Source organism: Rhinatrema bivittatum, chromosome 1 (genome assembly GCF_901001135.1).
Source record: "Rhinatrema bivittatum chromosome 1, aRhiBiv1.1, whole genome shotgun sequence".
In the NCBI taxonomy this organism is placed as follows: Eukaryota; Metazoa; Chordata; class Amphibia; order Gymnophiona; family Rhinatrematidae; genus Rhinatrema; species Rhinatrema bivittatum.
In genome coordinates, this window is record NC_042615.1 from 590,634,816 (window position 1) to 590,656,566 (window position 21,751).

At 42.1% G+C, this 21,751-nt stretch overlaps 1 protein-coding gene across 1 annotated transcript in view; it reads right to left on the minus strand.

The window, feature by feature from the left end:
* The window catches only part of ADAMTS19 (ADAM metallopeptidase with thrombospondin type 1 motif 19), a 465,279-nt gene that overhangs the window by 54,333 nt on the left and 389,195 nt on the right, over positions 1 to 21,751 (minus strand). Inside the window, exon 17 of the mRNA XM_029619011.1 lies at positions 8,797 to 8,954. Within this exon, the coding sequence (XP_029474871.1) occupies positions 8,797 to 8,954 (158 nt within the window). The remainder of the gene's footprint in view (positions 1 to 8,796; positions 8,955 to 21,751) is intronic.

Below are 21,751 nucleotides of genomic sequence, written 5' to 3' on the forward strand. Positions count from 1 at the left end.
TTTACCCGTATTAGTGGGCTTTTGAAAATTGCTACAATATATGCTATTGAAAAGCCATTTATGCGTGTAAATGGCTTTTTAAAATTACTACAATTCTATGTTACATTTAAACAAGCTCCTTTTAAAAATACCTCCTCAGATTTCAGCCAAGAGCTTTTGACCCTGTCAGCACAGGAGGCTCATAAGAACACTGACTAGCCAAGGGATGGACTTCAAGGCGTTTGATAATTTTAGAAAGCTCAAGGAGTAATTGAGTGCTTGGCACCTAGGATTCGATGGAAAAAAAGTGCATGGTCATTCATTTGAGGTAAAGAAATTCAAGGAGCAGTATATGATGGGGTAAGACACTAATGTGCACAAATCAGGAGCAAGACCTCAGGGTGATCATACCTCAGGGTAATAAAACAGTGGCACATGGCAGTGGCCACAGCTATAGGAATGCTAGAAAAAAATCAGGGTGATAATGATAAATAGTTGGTAAGAATTCATCTGGAGTACTGTACCCAGTTCTGCAGGTTGTACCTCTAAAAGGATCCAGACAGAAGAGGTGTTTCACACAAAAGGGCTACCATATGTTACAGACATTATCTATTACATTAGACTTAAGAACTTATATATGTATATTCTAGAAGAGAGAGAGTAGGGATAGGATAGATATTTATATACCTCAAGGGTACAAATAATACACAAAACCGCCCCACATTTTCCTGAGGAAAGGAATTTCTAGAACAAGTATGAGGCTCATAGGGGAAGATTGAGGAGTAACATTATAAAATATTTCTTCAAGGAAAGGGCGATGGATGCAGGCCTAGATTTGTCAATCAACATACTAGGCCTTGCCTAGGGTATCAAAAATCCTGGGGGGGCAGGCTGGTTTAAGATTTACTGCCTTCCAGCTATGCTGAATCTCACTCAGCAGAGAATAACCATCTGTTTCCTGATCCAAACCCCTCCCTTTTCACGCAGTGTGCCAGGAACAGGATGGAAGGGGAGTGAGCCTGGAGTACACAGAGAAAAGGGGGATCATTTTGGGAAGGTTAGGAGGGGTTGAATAGGCATCATTGGGAGGTAAGTAGAGAGGCGGGGTGGGAAGAAGGCAGTGTTTGTGTATTTGTGAGAGAGAAGGGATTGGTGCTGGGGTGTGTGTGTCTGTGTGCGCCAAACTGAGAGGTTAGAGAGGGGATAAAAGGGGAAGCAGGACCAGTAGGGACATTTGCCTCTTCTACTTTCTCCTCTGCAATTCAGGTTCTCACTCCCTTGATCTTGGATTCTATCCCCCAAGATCGTGTAACCTCCATTCCTTCCTATCCCTTCTCTCCAAATCCTGGAACCCACCCCAGCATATCCTAGTCCCTCCTACCCTTTTGCAATCTCAGTACCTCTCTCCCTCTCCCTCCTTTTCTCCTATCCCAGATTCCTGATTTTCCCCTTTCCTCAATCTTCTCCCATCTTCCATTCTGCCTTTAACCCACTTCAATTGTGTGTGGTGACCCTTCCACATTCGGTGGCTGAGTGTTGCACTTGAATGTTTCCAGATGTCATAATTCAGATACCAGTGGATCGTGCACCCAAAGGGGTCAGCCAAGAAGAATACCCTCCTTCCTGTTGGGGCACCTCACCAAGACAAAAGGGGTTCAGAACCCACCCAAGCAGTCCCTCAGGGGTTGAGGGGGAAGGCAGAAATTTAAGAGTAATAAATCAGGTGGTATCTCATGGATCAAGTATTGCTTAAATAATATTTAAAATTCAATTATTAAGGCTGCAGAGAAATTTGAAACTATTTAAAACTAGTCTGAAAACCTGGCTTTTTAAACAAGCTTTTTATAAAGACAAAGAGAAGGAGGAAAACAGTTGAAAGATAAGGACGCACCAAGTAATCGGTTTGTTCCTTTAATATCTCCAATTGCATATTAACGCTAGATTTGAACCGCTTGACAGTTTTTCAACTGACATATAAACTTCATTAATGCATAGTCTTTTCTTATTAAAATATGTTACCGTACTATGTTGGCACATGAATAATTTGTAATCTATACCAATTACAGTTTTTTTCTTATTGTGCCTTTCTGTAAACCATTGTGATGGTGAATTAACTTAACGACGGTATAGAAGAGTTTTAGAATAAATAAATAAAATAATAAATAAAATTTACAATCAAAACATGTATATTAAACAAGTAATGCTGTTCTCTTTTATGCATGTACAAGTAATCATTTCCTAGAACCGTGCTGTAATGGTGGTGTGCCCACGCACTTATCTTAGAAGTGTTGTTGGGCTGGCTGGTGCCGTTAAGGGTTGAAGCTGAAGAGCACTGGCTGGAGCTCTTGATCCGCTGGTGTTCCTCCTTTACCTGCTAACCTATGCTTCAATAAAACCAAAAAGAGAGGCTAACTCCCCACCACCATCCAGTCTTCCGCCAGTTATAGAATGCATGTACCCTACTCTGATGTGTCTCTGATGTCTTATTGTGAATGATACAACTAGCTTAATAAGAAAATAATGGATATTTTTTATTTCCCTGTCTTAAGACAAGGACAGCTAACTATATTTCTTTATCCTTTCACACTTGCAGGCTCAGTCACAACCTTTTCCTTCTTAAAGGTTGCATCCAAGAGGGCAACTGCCTATGTTAGTATGCTCTCCATCAGTTCTATTACAGTGAGTTGCTTCCTTCGCTGGAGCCTGATAAGTTCACGTTTATGAACTTAGAATTAGGCAAAGACTCACTGAAAGTTTCTCTGCTTGGCTGCAGAAGTTTCATACACAGGATTGTTCTTGTAAAAGCAACAATCTCTCTACATGCCCTCATGAGGGACTTTGTCAAACACCTTCTGAAAATCCAAATACATACGGGATAGATTTTCAAAAGGCCCAGTGGCGCGCGTAAAGCCCCAAGATGCGTGTAAGTACCGTGCTTGAAAAAAGGGGCGGGCAGAGGGCAGAACGGGGGGGCATGGCCGAAGACTCCGGCACAGGGGGATCGTGCGCTGGCACTTGGCCGGCAGGCGTAACTTCCACAACAAAGGTATGGTTTGGGTTTTTTTTCGGGCTGGGGGCAGGACAGGTAGGGGAAGGTGGGGGGGGAGGAAAGGAAAGTTCCCTCCGAGGCCACTCTGATTTCAGATCAGCATCAGAGAAAATGGGGAAAGCCAGCTGGTCTCCCTGAGAGCTTGGCGCGCGCAAGGTGCACTATTGTGCAACCCCTTGCGCGCGCCGACCCCTGATTTTATAACATGTGCGCGGCTGCACGCGCATATTATAAAATCTGGTGTACATTTGTGCGCGCTGGGTAGCGTGCACAAATGTACGCCGTGCGCGTATGTTTTAAAATCCGGTCCTACATGTTTATTAACCCACATGTTTATTAACCCCTTCAAAAAAATGAAGCAGATTTGTTAGGCAAGACTTCCCTTGGGTAAATCCATGTTGACTAGTTCCTTTAGTTATGCTCTACGATTTTGATCTTTAGAATAGTTTCCACTATTTTTCCTGGCACTGTAGTCAGGCTCACTGTTCTATAGTTTCCCGGATCACTCCTGGAGCCCTTTTTAAATATTGGGGTTACATTGGCCACCCTCTAGTCTTCAGGTACAATGGATGATTTTAATGGTAGGTTACAAATTTAAACTAATACATCACAAATTTCATTTTTGAGTTCCTTCAGTATCCTAGGATGCATACCATCCGGTCCAGGTGATTTGCTACTCTTTAGTTTGTCAATCTGGCCTACTACATCTTCCAGGTTCACACTGATTTGGTTCAGTTTGTCTGATTCATCACTTTTGAAAACCATCTCTGGAACTGGTATCTCCACAACAACCTCATTAGGAAACACAGAAACAAAGAATTCATTTAGGGCCAGATTTTAAAAGCCCTGCGCGCCGGCGTGCCTATTTTGCATAGGCCTCCAGCGCGCGCAGCCCTGGGACGCGCGTAAGTCCTGGGGCTTCGTAAAAGGGGCAGGGAGGGTGCGTGTCTGGGGCGTGTCCGGGGTCAGGGGCGGTTCGAGGCGGGTCCGGGGGCGTGGTGCCGGCCTGGGGGCATGGCCGAGGCCTCTGGACCAGCTCCTGGATCGGGTGATGGCGTGCCAGCAGTCCGCTGGCGCACGCAGATTTACGCCTGCTTCCGGCAGGCGTAAATCTGCCAACAAAGGTGGGGGGGGGGGGTTTAGATAGGGCCGGTGGGGGGGGGGTTGGTTAGGTAGGGGAAGGGAGGGGAAGATGAGGGGAGGCGGAAGGAAAGTTCCCTCCGAGGCTGCTCCGATTTCGGAGCGGCCTCGGAGGGAACAGGCAGCGCGCGCCGGGCTCGGCGCACGCAGGTTGTACAAATGTGCACCCCCTTGCGCACGCTGACCCCGGATTTTAGACGATACGCATGGCTACGTGTGTATCTTATAAAATCCAGCGTACTTTTGTTCGCGTCTGGTGTGCGAACAAAAGCGCGCGCGCGTTATTTTATAAAATCTACCCCTTAGTCTTTCTGCAATGGCCTTATCTTCCCTAAGAGCCACTTTAACCCCTCAGTCATCTAATGGTCCAACCAACTCACTCACAGGTTTCTTGCTTTGGATATATTTTTAAAAAAAATTTTCTGAGTTTTTGCCTCTACGGCCAACTTCATTTCAAATTATCTCTTCGCCTGTTTTATCAATGTTTTACACTTAACTTGACAATGCTTGTGCTTTATCCTATTTTCTTCGGATGGATCCTTCTTCCAATTTTTGAAGAATATTTTTTTGGTTAAAATAGCCTCTTTCACCTCATCTTTTAACCATGCCGGTAATCGTTTTGCCTTCCTTCCATCTTTCTTAATGTGTGGAATACATCTGGACTGCGTGTCTAGGATTGTATTTTTAAACAATGTCCATGCCTGTTGAACACTTTTAACCTTTGCAGCTGCACATTTCAGTTTTTTTCTAACTATTTTCCCGATTTTATCAAAGTTTACTTTTTGAAAATTTAGTGTTAGAGATGAAGGTTTACTTATTGTCCCCCTTCCAGTTATCAGTTTAAATTTGAACATGCTATGATGATTCAATTCTGGATGATTGCTACCCCTCCATTTCTTTTGTTTATTCTGGGTTGATAGTTTATTCCATATCTTGGTAGGATCAGCTATGTTAGGGTAGGGCCCTCTTTCTCAGATAGCCAAGTTTCTATTATGAAAACAGACCTGGGGATTTCTCAATTAGAAGATTGTGGATAAATTGGGTCTTGTTCACTGCTGATCTAGTGCTGAAGTACATACATAAAATTCGTTATCTTTTAGATGGTTCTTCCATACTTTATTCTGGTTTGATTGGTATTAAGTGTGCTCTGTCACTTTGGATTTAGCTTATTTTGGTGAGGCAGTATCAGAGTATTGTCCTCTACCTGTGATTATGTTGAATTTATTGGGTAAGGGGTGGAGAGTAATAAGCTGTTTAGATTGTGTGTATGTGTGTTTTGGTGGGGCAAAGTTTGAGCATTGATCTTAATATATGATCATGTTGATTGGGTTAGGTATGGGCTAGGTCATGAAAGGTTGTTTGAGACATGGTGAGACAGATGTATATGGCCATGTAGATGACATTGATTTGGAGCTCCATAGTGTCGACTGATGGACTGAGAACAGGTTGGGTTTCTCAACCCCAGGGTTTTTCTTTTCTTTTTTTTAATTAAGAGCTGTATCACTTTAGAAGGCTTAAAGCTGTTGTGATTGAGATTTGTGTCTCAGTGTTTGACAAGTTTCTCTTTGATTGATAGCTGTGTCATATTTAGAATACTTATTTGGTTTCTCTTGGAATAAGAGTTGTGTCAATATTAAGAACATTTGAATGTTTTTTCTTTGAGAGTTGTATCAGATTTAGAATATTTACTTGGCAGTTTTCTCATATTTAGGGTATTTAAATGGTTACTGTTTTATGGTATACTCATATTCAGATCATTGGAATAATGCATCTGAGGGCAAAGCTTTTTTGTTGCTTGTAGCTACTGCTCTTTGTACAGTTACACACAAAGTTGCATGCAAAGAAGCATGTCCTTTAGTCAGGCTCTTCAGCACTGGGCCTGTTGGCATGAGGGCATGGTTTCACCAGTACTGACATTGGGAAATGGGGCAAGGAAAGCCCCGTTCACAGATATTGTGTACTGTGGATTATGGAGGGAAGGGGGAGGATGAGTACCTGGGGAGTCTGTGGGATCTGACTCATCTCTTTCCTTTCTGCAGCTGGCTCTTCTTGCTGGCATCGGGGAGGGGGGTGGGGGGCAGAGGGAGGAAAGTCCCATTCCTGGCTGACTACTTTCTCAGAAATGTATTTTGTTCTCTCTGATTTATCCTCCTCTCTATCAAATCTTTTGAATTACTTTCATGAATCCTCTTTCTAGTCTCTTTCCTTGTAATTGCTCTAATATGTTCTCTGATTCCTTCTTTAAGCATTCTAATTTCACAACCAATATACTGATATCTACAAGGGTATAAGGTGAAAAACAAAACTGTGGCTAGCTAACCACATGGGAGTGAAAACAGCGATGTCAGCGGTGGACAAAAATGAGAAAAGAAAGCAAAGGTAAATAATGAATGGAATAAATTTAAATGAAAAAATGAACGAATTAATATATGAAATTGCTAAACTATCACTTAAATCATAGATGATTTTAATATAAATATGAATAAAATAAAATAATATATGATGAACAAAGACAAATAAGAGATACTAACATATACCCAACATGGCCATGTTTTGGTAAATTTCCTGCTTCAGGGGTAAAACTTAAATAATCACATTATATCAAAAGTTTACACAACAGACAAACAGAAAACATACATGTGCAAAACCACAAAAATAGAAGTATAAAATGTAACTAAAAGTATCAGTCTTGAGAATTTGCAATTAGAAACTGATTGTCCACAGCGAGGGTAATTTAATTCTCAAAAAGCCTATATAGTAGTAAAGTCTGCTTTACCAAGTATTTCAAAGTGAACTTACATGCTTAAGGCTGCTTTGAAAATACTTGTATACTTGGTAGGGTATGTGTACACATTTACTCATATATATTTTCACCACCTCTTCAGAAAGCAAAACTTATGCATGTACACTTATGTACACACTTTTTAAAACAGGAAATTCTGAGGAAAATGTTAAAACTTGCGCACATGTGCATGTGTTTGCTGGCACTCACATGTGGATGCTCACGTGCATATATGCACATGAGCTATAAAACTGGCTATCCGTACATGCATGTGCGCACAATTTTATACTGATGCACGCATGTGTGTGCGAATGCTGTCTCGAGTGCATAAGTGGGAATTTTAAAAGGTACGTGTGGCAACGCAATAAGCCTTTTTTCAAATTCGCTCCCAGTTTACTACAGGAAAGGCGAGGACTTCCTAAACCTCCTAGTTAAATTGCCTCCTTTTTTATCCTATTAGACCCGAGCCTTAAAACCCTGCTGACTAGCCTTGATTTTTTTCTTACACGACTTACACACCATCCATAACAGAAGTAAAGTTATTCGGTAGGGGACCCCAGCGCCTGCTTATGCATGTAACTACTTTCACGTTCACTTCATGATGCAGTTCCAGCCCACCCATGTCTCGCACAGACCATGCCCGGCCCCTTTTTTCAGTAACCTTTTCTATACGTGTACTGGGAGATAAGCGCGTGGCCGTGGGCCTTTTAAAATCCGCACGGTGCATGCTGGTCCAAGTCAAGTGCATATCTCCTAGTTTTGGCATGCGCAAGCCTTTGAAAATTGACCAATATGTACATAAGTGCCGATTCTGAACCAATTCCTGGAATGCTTCTTGTGTATGCGTGTAAAAGAATGTGTAAAACTGGGTTATATATTTAAGTTTACAAGCACTGAGCACAGGCCAATTTTAGGAAAGCCTCTTAAGTACATAAAACTGGGTTTTTCGCACGTGCGTTGGCTTTAAAAATAGCCTACAAGGGGTGAATTTTCAAACATATGCATGTAAAAATTAGTATGCACATATGTATGTATGAGGCATCTACTCACACATTCTGTCTTTTATAAAGTAGAAAATACATGTGCATTTTCATTTTCTCATTTCCATATACACATGTAAAAAGGGGGCAGTCTACAGGCATTCCCAGGCAGGGCAAACACTTATGTATGTACATTTTCCAACGTACTCATGTATTTTTATACCTACTACTTACCTGGTGTTTATTGTGTAGTAATGACTGGTTGAGTAGTCTGGGAGAACTAGGGGGAATCAGACTGAAGAACCAGGAAGGTCTTGATGATATGGAGGACTGGACAAACTGGTGGACTAAGTGGTAAAACTGGTAATTTCCTTGACATGTGCATGTTTTAATATTGGCTGACTTATGCAAGTATGTTCTACTTTACTATTGCATGTAAAATATACATGCATATATTTTTCAACAAGGTGGGAAAAGTATGCGTTTTCAATATATTGATATATATGGTTTCAATCCATTGCATGTATTCACATATAAGTATACATACACGAATATTTTATAATACGTGCCTATGCGATACACAACACACAGCTTATAAAATACTATGGTAAAACAATACCTGGCCATATACGTGCGTATATGCCACCACACAGAGTTGTTTGAAAGTTATCCTCCCTGAGTGTAATTTTATGAGTAGGGCTAAGGTTTGCATGTAACTTCTACAACATTTTTCATATACTGTGCACACTGAAATACTGGTTCTCATCAGCAATTCAGTACAAAATAGTGAAAAGCAAATAAGCAAACCATTACCATGCTTAATCTTTCTAAACAAGTCAAAATATATATTACCCATGATATCATACCAGCAGATGTAGGGGTGATGTTGTCGGACCTTTGGCAGAGATTTTTTCCCAGAGACCTCTCCTAACATAATGAACTGTGGTCCCAGCCATACTGAATGTTCCCGGGTGTTCTATCTTCCAGTCATTATTAATGGACTGCATACCAGCATCACGCAGAGCTGTGTAAAGTGCGGAGGAAAACTTGAAATGAAGTAACATTGTTCTAGTAGTAATATTGTAGTCAGTTCAATATGTTGTACGTAAGATCACATAGGATAACAGGAGCCAGTATTCTAACATTTGGTCTTTTATAATCACACATAAAGCTTGTGAAGAACATAATTTAAATAAGTCTTGTGTCAGAAAGGAAAAGGGAAAAAGAATAAACTTATCAACTGATACTGAAGGACACACTTTAAGGACTTCTGATATGCCAAAAAAGGCTAAATACTTTTAAATATAAATTTAAAACGAAAAGACGTCATCCCTTTCCTTTTGTGTTTTAATCTTCATTTTCCAGTACCTCCCATCTTTCTTGATGACAAGGACTTTTCACACTGCTGAATGATAGCGCTTTACCTCTATCATGTGACAGGGGTGATGTGCCCCTAGCAGCATCATTCAGTGGCTAGAAGCAGGAGGGGCCAGAAAATGCTGATGTACCACCTGTCCATGAAGAGCAGAATCCTCTGGAATGGTAAGCCTTCATTCTAGAGGGGGCTCGGGGCAGAAGAAGATGGCAATGGCTTCTGCCATTTGATGGGGAGAAAAGGGGGTTGTGCTGATACTCAGGTTGAGGTGGGAGGGAGAATATCCCCTGCTTGATCGTCCTTTCACTTTGGACTGATTAGCATGGGTATTTCCTGAGGCAGGAACATGCATGATAAACTTGAAAGATTTTTTAGCCAACACTTACTAAAAATTATTTCATATCACATTAACATGCATGCTAAATTTCCAGTGAGCTGCATGCTAAAAATTTTTAGTATGAGTTTTATTGCATAGGCCCCTAAATGTTTGTAAACTGCTAAAAATAATTTGATCTGCAGTTTACTTATTAGTTTAATAATTTAAAAACATTTATTAGCCCCTCACTCCAAAAGATTGTGGTGGCTTACAAAAAAAAGAAACATAAAATAATTCAATAAAATATTATAATGAAAACAAAAACATAAACAAAGAAATGAGTACTGACCACATGATCTACCAAGTCTGATCTATATAAACAAGAATGCATATACTGCCATTGACACTCTCAGAGAAAATAATATCTTAATATTCAGTTAAATGCATGCCTGAAAAGCCATGTTTTTAGCACTTTTTTAAATGTAGTAGTATTTAACATGGCTCATAAGACCATAAGAAAATGCCATACTGGGTCAGACCAAGGGTCCATCAAGCCCTCTTCCTGTTCCCAACAGTGGCCAATCCAGGCCATAAGAACCTGGCAAGTACCCAAAAACTAAGTCTATTCCATGTTACCATTACTAATGGCAGTGGCTATTCTCTAAGGGGCGGATTTAAAAAGCCCTGCGTGCGTAATTCCTTCCGGATTTACGCACGCAGGGCACTTGTGCGCCGGCGCACCTATTTTGCACAGGCCGCCAGCGTGCGAAAAGCCCCGGGACGCACGTAAGTCCCGGGGCTTCGTAAAAGGGGTGGGAGGGGGCGTGTCCTGGGGGGCGTGCCTGGGGTCAGGGGGCGTGTCCTGGGGGCGTGCCCGGGGTCAGGGGGCGGTCTGAGGTGGGTCCGGGGGCGTGGCAAGGCTTCAGGGGTGGGCCGAGAGGGTGGTCCCAAGTCCCCTGGCACTGCGGCCTGTGCCGGGGGCTGACGAGGCGGTGCGCACAAGTTACGCCTGCTTCAAGCAGGCGTAACTTGTACAACAAAGGTAGGGGGGGGGGGATTTAGGTAGGGCTGGGGGGTGGGTTAGATAGAGGAAGGGAGGGGAAGGTGGGGGGATGCGAAAGGAAAGTTCCCTCCGAGGCCGCTCCGAACTTATCCAATTCTTTTTTAAACACAGCTATACTAACTGCACTAACCACATCCTCTGTCAACAAATTCCAGAGTTTAATTGTGCATTGAGTAAAAAAGAACTTTCTCCAATTAGTTTTAAATGTGCCCCATGCTAACTTCATAGAGTGCCCCCTAGTCTTTCTACTATCCAAAAGAGTAAATAACCGATTCACATCTACCCGTTCTAGACCTCTCTTGATTTTAAACATCTCTATCATATCCCCCCTCATCCGTCTCTTCTCCAAGCTGAAAAGTCCTAACCTCTTTAGTCTTTCCTCATAGGGGAGCTGTTCCATTCCCCTTATCATTTTGGTAGCCCTTCTCTGTACCTTCTCCATCGCAATTATATTTTTTTGAGATGCGGCGACCAGAATTGTACACAGTATTCAAGGTGCGGTCTCACCATGGAACGATACAGAGGCATTATGATATTTTCCGTTTTATTCACCATTCCCTTTCTAATAATTCCCAACATTCTGTTTGCTTTTTTGACTGCCGCAGCACACTGAACTGACGATTTCAATGTGTTATCCACTATGACGCCTAGATCTCTTTGTTGGGTTGTAGCACCTAAAATGGAACCCAACATTGTGTAATTATAGCATGGGTTATTTTTCCCTATATGCATCACCTTGCACTTATCCACATTAAATTTCATCTGCCATTTAGATGCCCAATTTTCCAGTCTCACAAGGTCTTCCTGCAATTTATCACAATCTGCTTGTGATTTAACTACTCAACAATTTTGTGTCATCTGCAAATTTGATTATCTCACTCGTCGTATTTCTTTCCAGATCATTTATAAATATATTGAAAAGTAAGAGTCCCAATACAGATCCCTGAGGCACTCCACTGTCCACTCCCTTCCACTGAGAAAATTGTCCATTTAATCCTACTCTCTGTTTCCTGTCTTTTAGCCAGTTTGCAATCCACGAAAGGACATCGCCACCTATCCCATGACCTTTTACTTTTCCTAGAAGCCTCTCATGAGGAACGTTGTCAAATGCCTTCTGAAAATCCAGATACACTACATCTACCGGTTCACCTTTATCCACATGTTTATTAACTATTCAGGCACTGAATTCCAGAGTGTGGGACGTGCAACTAAGAAGGCGCATTCCCTAGTTTCCACTAAGTGAGCCTGATGGAGAGAGGAAATTTCTAAGATACCTTTATTTGCTGATCTAAGGGAAATGTTGGAACATAAATATGTAGAAGAGAAACTAATCACGGTGCTGACAGATTATTAAGTAGCTTGTGGGTTGACATAGGGACACTTTCCTCAGGCTGAAAATGGCACCCTTTTACCTCCATATATAAATTTCACCCTAAAAACAAGGGGGCCAGAGGAGCCTCAGGACTGTGAGGGAATAGCCCTCCATGGCAGCTGAGAGCCAGGTTTGAGAAAACCCATTTTATACCTTCATATACTTAATCTACCCTGCTTGAACTTTTATTTGGAATCTGAAGCTGCTGAATAACATCAAATTATTTCACAGTTCATATTTCATGTCTCTATATCCACATTTCATTACCATTCTAACTGAAAGCCACAAGCCTGTACTCCAATGAATATTTTTCTTTCTTGGGGCAGAATAGCTATTATGAAGTTTTATAACAGTGTTTAAAGTTTAAAGCAGATTATTTTATAATCAAGTGTAGAAGAATGCTATTACAGTCCTGTAGCTGCTAACCTATTTTGCCAGCGAGAGCCTCACCTTAAATTTTCTGGCATCTATGGCTGATAACACAAGCCATGCATCATAAGTGCTATAGGATGTAAATAATCTTTCAAGAACTCTCATAAAATAGGAAAAACTGCAAGCGCAGTAGGAATGTGCATTCACTTGAAATGAATGGGTAAAATGCAATGAAGAGACGTGCCTACAAATTAAATGAAAATGTTAGTTTCATTTGTTTATGTTTTCTATTCAAGTCTATGCTCTGTGGTGAACAAAATGATGGAATTGCTGCTAAAACAAAGTATAGTGCAGTTTCTGGAATCCAGTACATTACATGGATCTGAGACAGCATGGTTTTACTAGAGGTAAATCTTGTCATATTAACCTGATCAATTTCTTTGATTAGGTCACCACAGAGTTGGATCATGAAAGAGCGCTAGACGTAATGTACTTGGATTTCAGCAAGGTCTTTGACATGGTTCTGCACAAGAGGCTTATAAATAAATTGAGCATCCTTGATATAGAACCTAGAGTGACTAACTGGGTTATAAGCTGGCTGCGCGGGAGGCAACAAAGGATAGTGGTAGATAGAATTTACTCTGAAGAGGGGGGCATTACTAGTGGTGTGCCTCAGCGATCAGTCCTAGGACTGGTTCTTTTCAAAATTTTCATGAGTAATCAGAAATGTTTTGTTTTTTTTTTTTGCTGATGATACCAAAATCTGCAACAGATTAAACAGCTAGGAAGGCATGGAAAACTTGAAGAGGGCTCTAGCAAAACTCAAGGAATCATCTACAAATGGCAGGTAAGATTTAATATTAAAAAATGCAGAGTAATGCATTTAGCCAGCAAAAATCCAAGAGAGAGGCACAGTATTAGCGGTGAAATTAGAAGAGAGTGATCTGGGGGTGATTGTATTAGATGATCTAAAGATGGCCAAACAGGTGGATGAAGTAATGGCAAAAGCCAGAAAGATGCTTGGCTGCTTAGGGAGATGAATGGTCAGCAGAAAAAGGGAGATGATATTTCCCCTGTATATGTTGCTGGTGAGACCTCTTTGGAAAACTGTGTCCAATTCTGGAGACTGCAACTTCACAAGGATTTAAACCAGTTGGAGTCTGTCCAGAGAATTACAACTAAAATGATCAGTGGTTTTCATTCTAAAACATATGGGAATCGACTAAAAGATCTAAGCATGTATACCCTAGAGGAAAGGCGAGATGGGGTAGATATGATAGATACATTCATATATCTCAAAGTTTTCCATGCACAGGAGCCTCTAGAACAAGGAATCATTGGATGAGTGTAAATGAGAGTGAAAGGGAGTGGACTCAAGAGTAATCTTAGAAAATATTTCTCTGACAGTACCTTGGAGAACTCCTGCTACTGCTAGTACCCTTTTATGGTTTAAGGTTTTATTAGTTTTATATACCGTCACATCGGATGAGCCTTCACAACGGTTTACAGTCGTGTTAAACAAGGAAATACATTAAATAGTTATATCAGCTAAAATACTATCAAAAGAGAGAAAGAATACTTAAATATAGCTGTTAAAAGTACCTAAAAATATTAAAAATAACATCTTAATGTTAAAAGTATATAAAATATGCTCCTTAATGGTGCCTTATCATTATCTTTATTATGGATTTATTAATCGCTTACTGCCAAAGCACTAGGTGACTTACAAATAAACATACATGATTCCAAATTATTGGGGCGGAACAAGATGGCAGCTTCAGCTTAGAGAGAGGATGCTGACCTCTTTGTTCTTCTTTTCTGGTTTCCACTAATATAGCTCCAAAGTGAAAAGGAAAGGTGAGGGTATTCCCTGCCGAGCCCTCTCAACTTCCTGGTCAGCAGTCTATCATCTCCTTTGTCTCATATGCCCAGTTATCCTGAGGAATTCCTCATTGCAGTCTCTACTGAGGGAACAGTGCTACTGCCAGGGGAGGAGGTTTCTCTTAGTCCTCAGGAGCGGGATCTCCCACCGGTGCAGCATTCCTGCACCTCCAAGAAAGGAGTACCAGTGCCGGATGATGATCGCTCCATGTGCCCGCGTGGGAGGGGGCTGAGGAGTCTGCAGTGCCGCTGTGCCCCTCTACTTAGGCAGCCTTGAGCTTACTTGGACAGTCAGCAAATTCCAGCAGAGAAGTGGTCTTGATTTCTTCTGCTCTTCAATCCGGTTCTTCTTTTAATTTGCCTACTCTTGGTTCCTTAGCGGATTTTGCTCCAGGTGAGTTGGTTTCCAAGCTTAAAAAAACTGCGGTCGTTTCTCTGGACACTTTGGGACATCATGGAGCACTTTGCAAAAATTCTTAGTTTCTACTTCTAAGATTGATTCAGTTTTATCTAAATTGGAACCTCAAGTATCTAATCACGAGACTCGACTTCAGGATATTGACGCACAAATTGACTCTATATCATGGGACTTGGGGAAAATTCAAGCTGTTCAAGCCACTACTATCCCAGAGTGTGGATCTATGTTTCATTGTATTGAGTTTTTAGAAAACTCTTCACGCAGATTAAATCTACGCTTTCTAAATTTTCCAAAATTTGTAGGAGAACTGCCTTTGATGACACTAAAAAGATATTTTCTTGAGGTTTTAAAAATTCCTCAGGATACATTTCCTTCAATAAACAAAATTTATTTTCTTTCTGCTTCATCTTGTTCCCCTAATTCAGCCAAGAATGACTACTTTTCTGGAGACATCTGCTTTAGATATTATTGATTATATTACTCTCGTAGATTCCTTTATAGCTGATCTTGATGTTCATCTTGTGATGTCTTCTTATTTTCAGAATTTGGACTCAGAATTTCATGGCCAGAAGATTCAAATTTTTCCTGAAATCAGCAGTCACCCAAGAAAGAAGGGGGTTCCTGGCTTTAAGAAAAGAGACGTTGGATATTGGGGCTACTTTTACATTGCATTATCCTGGTAAATGTTTTGTTAAGTATCGCTCTGATTTTTTAATGTTTTTTTCTCTGGAACAGCTTAAGTCTTTTCTAAATGCCAGAAGGTTTTGATTTCATCCCCTCTTTCCCTAGTATCTTAATATCCTGCATTTATTTGCTTGATCTCTAGCTAATGCTTTATTTATTTATTTATTTATTTATTTATTTAAAAACTTTTATATACCGGTATTAGTATGCATACATCATACCGGTTTAAAATTTAACTTTAAAGGCAGAAATTACAATGAACAGAGAGGGCGAACAAGGAGGAGTATACAAAGAGCAGGAGGTGGAGGAATTAAAGCAATAAATAAAACTGCAACGGACTATTTACAGGAATATACAAGGCATAGGCAACATACTTGCGGAAGTCAGTGTACTTGAAATCAATAATTTATTTTCCCTCCCGTGAATTCTCCACCCCTCTCTTTTTGTTTCTTTAAAATGATCAGGGCATGAAAGTTTTATTTTGTTTCATTTTCTTTCTTCATAAGGATGTCTTTATTCATCATTTTGTTTTTGAGACCTGTAATTTCTATACAAAGTTGTTTGCTAGATTTACAAAAAATGTTATAAATAAATGAAAAAAACCCAAAACATACATAATAGCAAGAACAAACAATAAAACATATGCATAAAACATATGCATAAAACATAGCAGCAAAAAAAGAAAAAAAGCTTACAAGCAAGCTTACCTGAACAAAAATGTTTTCAAAAGTAATCTAAACGTCTTTGTGCATGACATTTAGATCAGAGAGTTTAGTGCAGAGAGTTCCATAGTACTGAAGCAGCCACTGAAAATGCTCTATCTCTCATCTTGGCAAGATGTACCTACTTTGGGGAAGGAATGTGCAGAGGACCAGAGGGCATGTGTTGGATTGTATACTCTTAATAAAGGATTCCCCCATGGAAAAGAATCTAACTTTTACAAATTATGGACTAGCATTGCAACTTTATACTGAATTCACCACTGTATTGGCAACCAACTAAGGTCATACAAGAGAGGGCAGATATAATCTCTTCTACTCTTCCCAGAAAGCATTTGAGCGGCTGAATTCTACAAAAATTGCAATGCTTGCTTTCAGCAAAGTTGCAGGAAGGCCAATAGGGAGCTGCAATAACAAGAAGTGGTAGAAATAATATTTGAACTGAACGAAAATTTGAAGGATCAAGCAAAGAGCTCAGGCCACAAAAAACCCTCAGCTTACAGAAACCAGATTTTAAATTTGTCTTTATTTGCTGATGAAATGTTAGGTTAGAATTCATCCATACCCCAAGGCTTTTAACATGTGGCTTAATTAGCAATTCAATTACACAAATGTTATCACCTCTTTTCGGTATTTTTTAATTTTTCAATTGTATATATTTATCTTCTTAATCACCCACATGAGTGTATAAGTATCCTGTTCCTTTATGCACTATTATCAAGTTACGTTTAATAAAAAGAAAACGTTTTTTGAGGAAGGAGTGGGAGGTTTCATACGGTATTATATATCACTACACCCGGTAGTGTATTCAGTATAATCATTAACCAGCCTCCTTGTTGTGTCCATCGGTGCCTGATGCCCTCTCTCCACCCTCCTTACCTCTCTGGCGCCTCCCTCTCCAACCGCGGGAAGATTGATTGCCGCGGCGTTCTTCTGCCACTTTTCCTCGGGCGTTCCTGGACCAGCTCGACGCTGCAACCGCCATGTTTCCTGGAGGGCTAGGGGCATGTGCGCGGCGTGGCCCCGATTGAAATACCGGCAATGGTGCAAAAGTCTGGGGCGTCCCCCAAAGATGATGTCACTTGCGACAGATATTTAAGGTCTCAGTATTTGCTAACACAGCGAGTTAGCAAGGGATAGGTCTCGCTATCTAAGCTACTCTGCCTACGAACTTACCAGAGGTATCCGCTTCTTGAGGGCCTTGCTCTCTCTCCTTGCTTTTCAGGTGACAGTCTGGAACCGGTACTCACTCCTCGAAGGCCCTCGTTCCCAGACTTGCTCCGTTTACTCTTCTGCCTGGAAGTCTTCACTACCAACTACATCAGCTACATCAGTGAGTTACCGTTCTCTCTGAGCTTTCCCTGGAACCAGGTATTCGCTCTTTCCTGGGTGATAGCTCTTAATATGGAACTTAACATCATGTAACTACAGCATGGATTATTTTTCCCCTATATGCATCACCTTGCACTTGTCCATATTACATTTAATCTGCCATTTGGATGCCCTGTCTTCCAGTCTTGCAAGGTCTGTTACGTCCATCGGCCGTGGTCACCCGTGGCCAGCTCAACTCAACTCATTTCATGCTTAGCCCTTTAATCCCAGTACTCTCGCGGCCGCAGCCAGTCACTGCTGCCGCATTCCTCTGGGCTCCCTGTGCTTCATGTGGCAGCTGGGACACCACCAACCAGTGTTCCGACCCTGGGCCTTGCTAGGCACGTATGCCATCTGTTCCCCCTTTACCCCCTTTAAAGGGCCAATGGCGGGAACTTCAGGCTCATCCCCGGCTGATGACATCACTGGCCTGGGATATTTAAGGACTACATCCATCCACCACTAACTGACTTGGCAACTAGTTCCCTGGTTCCTAGCTGGTGCTTGTTCCAGTTCTCCGGACCTAGGGTTCGTGTTCTATGGATCCCTGCTCTGCTCGTCAGATTCCTGACTCTGCGCTCTCACTCCTCGGGCCCTGCTTCAGCACTTCTACACCTTGGACCCTGCCTCGGCACCCCGCTCCTCGGGTCTGGCTCAGCGCTTCTACATCTGGGGCCCTGCCTCAGTGCCCCGCTCAGAACTTCTACATCTGGGATCCTGCCTCGGCGTCTTGCTCCTTGGGGCCTGGCTTAGTACTTCTACATCTGGGACTCTGCTTCTGTGCTCCTGAGCCTCGGGTCCTGCCTCAGCGCTTCTACATCTGGGACCTGCCTCAGTGCTCTCGCTCCTTGGGACCTGGCTCAGCGCTGTTACATCACAAGACTCTGTCTCGGCGCTTCCACCCCTCGAGGCCTGGGTCAGGGCTTCTACATCACGAGATGCTGCCACTACGCTCCCACTCAGGATCTAGCTCAGGGCCTCTACATTACAGGACTGTGTCTCGGTGTCCCCGATCCTCGGGGTATCTCTCAGCGCTCAACAGCGCAGTGCCTTAGTGCTTCTACCCCACTAGAACCTGTCACAGCGGATCCCTCGCTCAGAGCCTGCTTCAACTTGCTATTACTCAGGCCTCTGCTCCTGCACTTCCTTCCCACGGGGCTTGCCCCACATGGTCCTGCTCTACTGTCTCCGGAACTGCGGTAGCATCTCATCACTTGAGGCCTTCTTTCTCTCTCTCCTCAAGGGTTCCTCAACCTTGTACTGAATCTGACCTCTCTAACACTCCCTGCTTCCAGCTGCCTGTCTCTTTCAGGACCACCTACTCAGAGGCCCACCTAAGACCAGCCAGTCCCGGCACCCAAGGGCTCAACCTGCGGGGAACAAGGGCTGGTATTGGTGAGGTTCCTGTCTGCCTCTGCTTCCGGCCAGCCTTGCCTCCCGACGGTGGGGACCTGTGGGGCTCAACCCCACAGGTAGCATCAACCCCACCACGGGGCAAGGGTTCACAAATCCTAACAAGGTCTTCCTACAATTTATCACAATCCGCTTGTGATTTAACTACTCTGAATAATTTTGTATCATCTGCAAATTTTATTACCTCACTTGTTGTATTCCTTTCCAGATCATTTATAAATACATTGAAAAGCATTGGTCCAAGTACAGATCCCCAAAGCTCTCCACTGTTTACCCTTTTCCATGGCTTTTCAAGCAGGCATTCCCAGCATAATCCTCCCTGCTCCTCTACCCTATCTCCCTTTTAATTTTATTCCTATTTTATGCTACTCTTTTTTAACTATTATTATAATGTTATGTTACCTATTTTCTATTCTCTGCTATATACCTACATAATGTTATTCTCCCTGTTATTGCCACCCCCTATGTTTTATCGCTCCTACTGCCTTTTCCTTGCTTAGCTTTCCTCGTTCTGTGGCTCCCCCCGTCCCTGTTCCATGTATTTCTCTTAGTTCATTGTAAACTGATATAATGTACCCACGAATGTCTGTATAAAAAAGTTGTTAAATAAATAAATAAATAAATAAATAAATAAATAAAAATAAATAGTGTAGCTAGGTTTAAAAAAGGTTTGGATAAGTTCATAAACTGCTATTAATCAATTTGACTTAGGGAAAAGTCACTGCTATTGCTGGTTCTAAGGTATTTAATGTCTGGATACTTGTCAGGTACTTGCAACCTGGATTGGCCACTATTGGAAACAGGATGCTGGGCATGATGGATTCTTGGTCTGACCCAGTATGGCAACTTCTTATGTTCTTATGCTCTCTCATTTGCATTTGGTCATATGCTAATTTTAGCACTTATATGTTAATGTGATTAGAGACTGTTTTAACATGAACATTAAGGCATTGCTGATAGCGCACTTTTAGCATGCACAAACATGATGTGCGTATTAAACCTTATTGCATAGGCTCTAAGGGGTAGATTTTATAAGGTGCAGGTGCACGTCCATGTGTGTGCAATTCCCGGCACGCGCACATGGACGCACTGATTTTATAACATGCGCATCGGCACGCGCATGTCATAAAATCCAATGGTCGCACGTACATGTGCGCTGAATTTTATAATTCATGCTTGTATGTGCAGGCAGCGCACACACAATGTGTCACCACACGGCGACACATTCAGGCCTTCCCCAGTTCCCTCCCAGTCTGATCCAATTAAGGAGTGGACTGGGAGGGAACTTCCCTTCCCCCCTACCTAAACTCCTCCCTCTTCACCTCTCTTCCCCACCCCCTAAACCTTACCTAACTTTCTTTTTTTGTTTTATAACTTACTTCAGGTCCCGAGCTGAAGTAAGTTGCACGCACCGGCTGCACAAGTCTATGGTACAGCATTCAATAGGCTGTCCCGGCCCGTCTCCCCACTCCACCCCGGCACGTGTGCGCATTCCGGGGTTTACACGTGTGGCCAGGCCTCTTTGAAAATATGTGCAGCGAATGCAAGGCCGAGCTACACACGTAAACCCCAGATTTTACACGCGCGGGCCTTTTAAAATCCAGCCGAAAATAGGGAAATTTCACAGTATATTTCATAGGTGGCCAGCTCTGGTCCTCAAGAGCCACAAACATGCATATTGATTATAGATATCCCAACAATCAGGTCTGTTTGTGGTTCTTGAGTTGGTCACCCCTGAAATATTTGGTCCCAATAATTTAACAAGAAATTTTTCCCAGATTTTGATGAATGCAATGTACCTATCATTGAAAAGATATAACTGGCCTCAGGGCATCTCATGGTGACTCTACTAATTCCAGTGGACTAATGAGTTCTAGTAGCTGTCTGCAACTTTAGGGAGCAATTTTCAAATTGTCCATATGGGGACAAAGATGGCACATACTTTTTAACCGTGATCTTTGCACCAATTCTTAGAGCAGAAGTATCTGAGTACTTTCATGCAGAAAATTGCTATGGGTACCAAGTACACACACTCACATGCGCCGTGGTAGAATTTTGCTTGAAAAGTGCATGTGTAGGTTTGAAAATGCAATTGATGTGCGTACTTTTTCCTCCCTGAATGTCTACTCTCAAAATTCCTGGACTTTTCATCTCATTGAGGTTCGGCAGTTTTCAGGCAGCCGATTTACGCAGGTAAAATGCCATTTTACTGATAGAAATCCCTTTAGAAATTAAATTGTCCTCCTGAGGCTCGCAATCCTATCCATGATCTTGTGCGAGAGGTAAGGAGATTAATATGTTATCCAGAATTAACTTAAGTCTCCAGACCCACTAGACACCTTTTGACTGTTTTCCATGCAGATTCTTTCAAAAAGGATTTCCTTTGCATCTATTTTCTGCCTGGATTTGCTGAGATTTGGTGTTAAAAAAAAAGATTTTTAACCTTTTCCTTTAATAATAGTTCTTTGCCATTCAGCCAACCATATTTAATAACCACTAGATTACCAGAAAAACCAAGAGCTGATCAGCACAAACACTCAGGCCTATCCTGTAAAGTGCGGCCGCGTTTACCCTGCTCCTAAGCCGCTTTTAACTCACGTTCCGGCCGCGTTAGCCCTTCCTGCGATTCCGAATCCCCTTTAACCTACTCCTACCGCGTCCTAAATTCCCCGGGTAACCCCTTCCGCCCGCGGCATGTATATTGCATGCAAACGAGCGAATTAGCTCGATATTGCATGCAAACGAGCCAATTAGCTATTCCCCTAGCATCCCGTAACCCGCTCCCCGACTAACGCTACCTTTCCCTGCCGTTTTGTCGCGCGTTTAACCTGCAAACT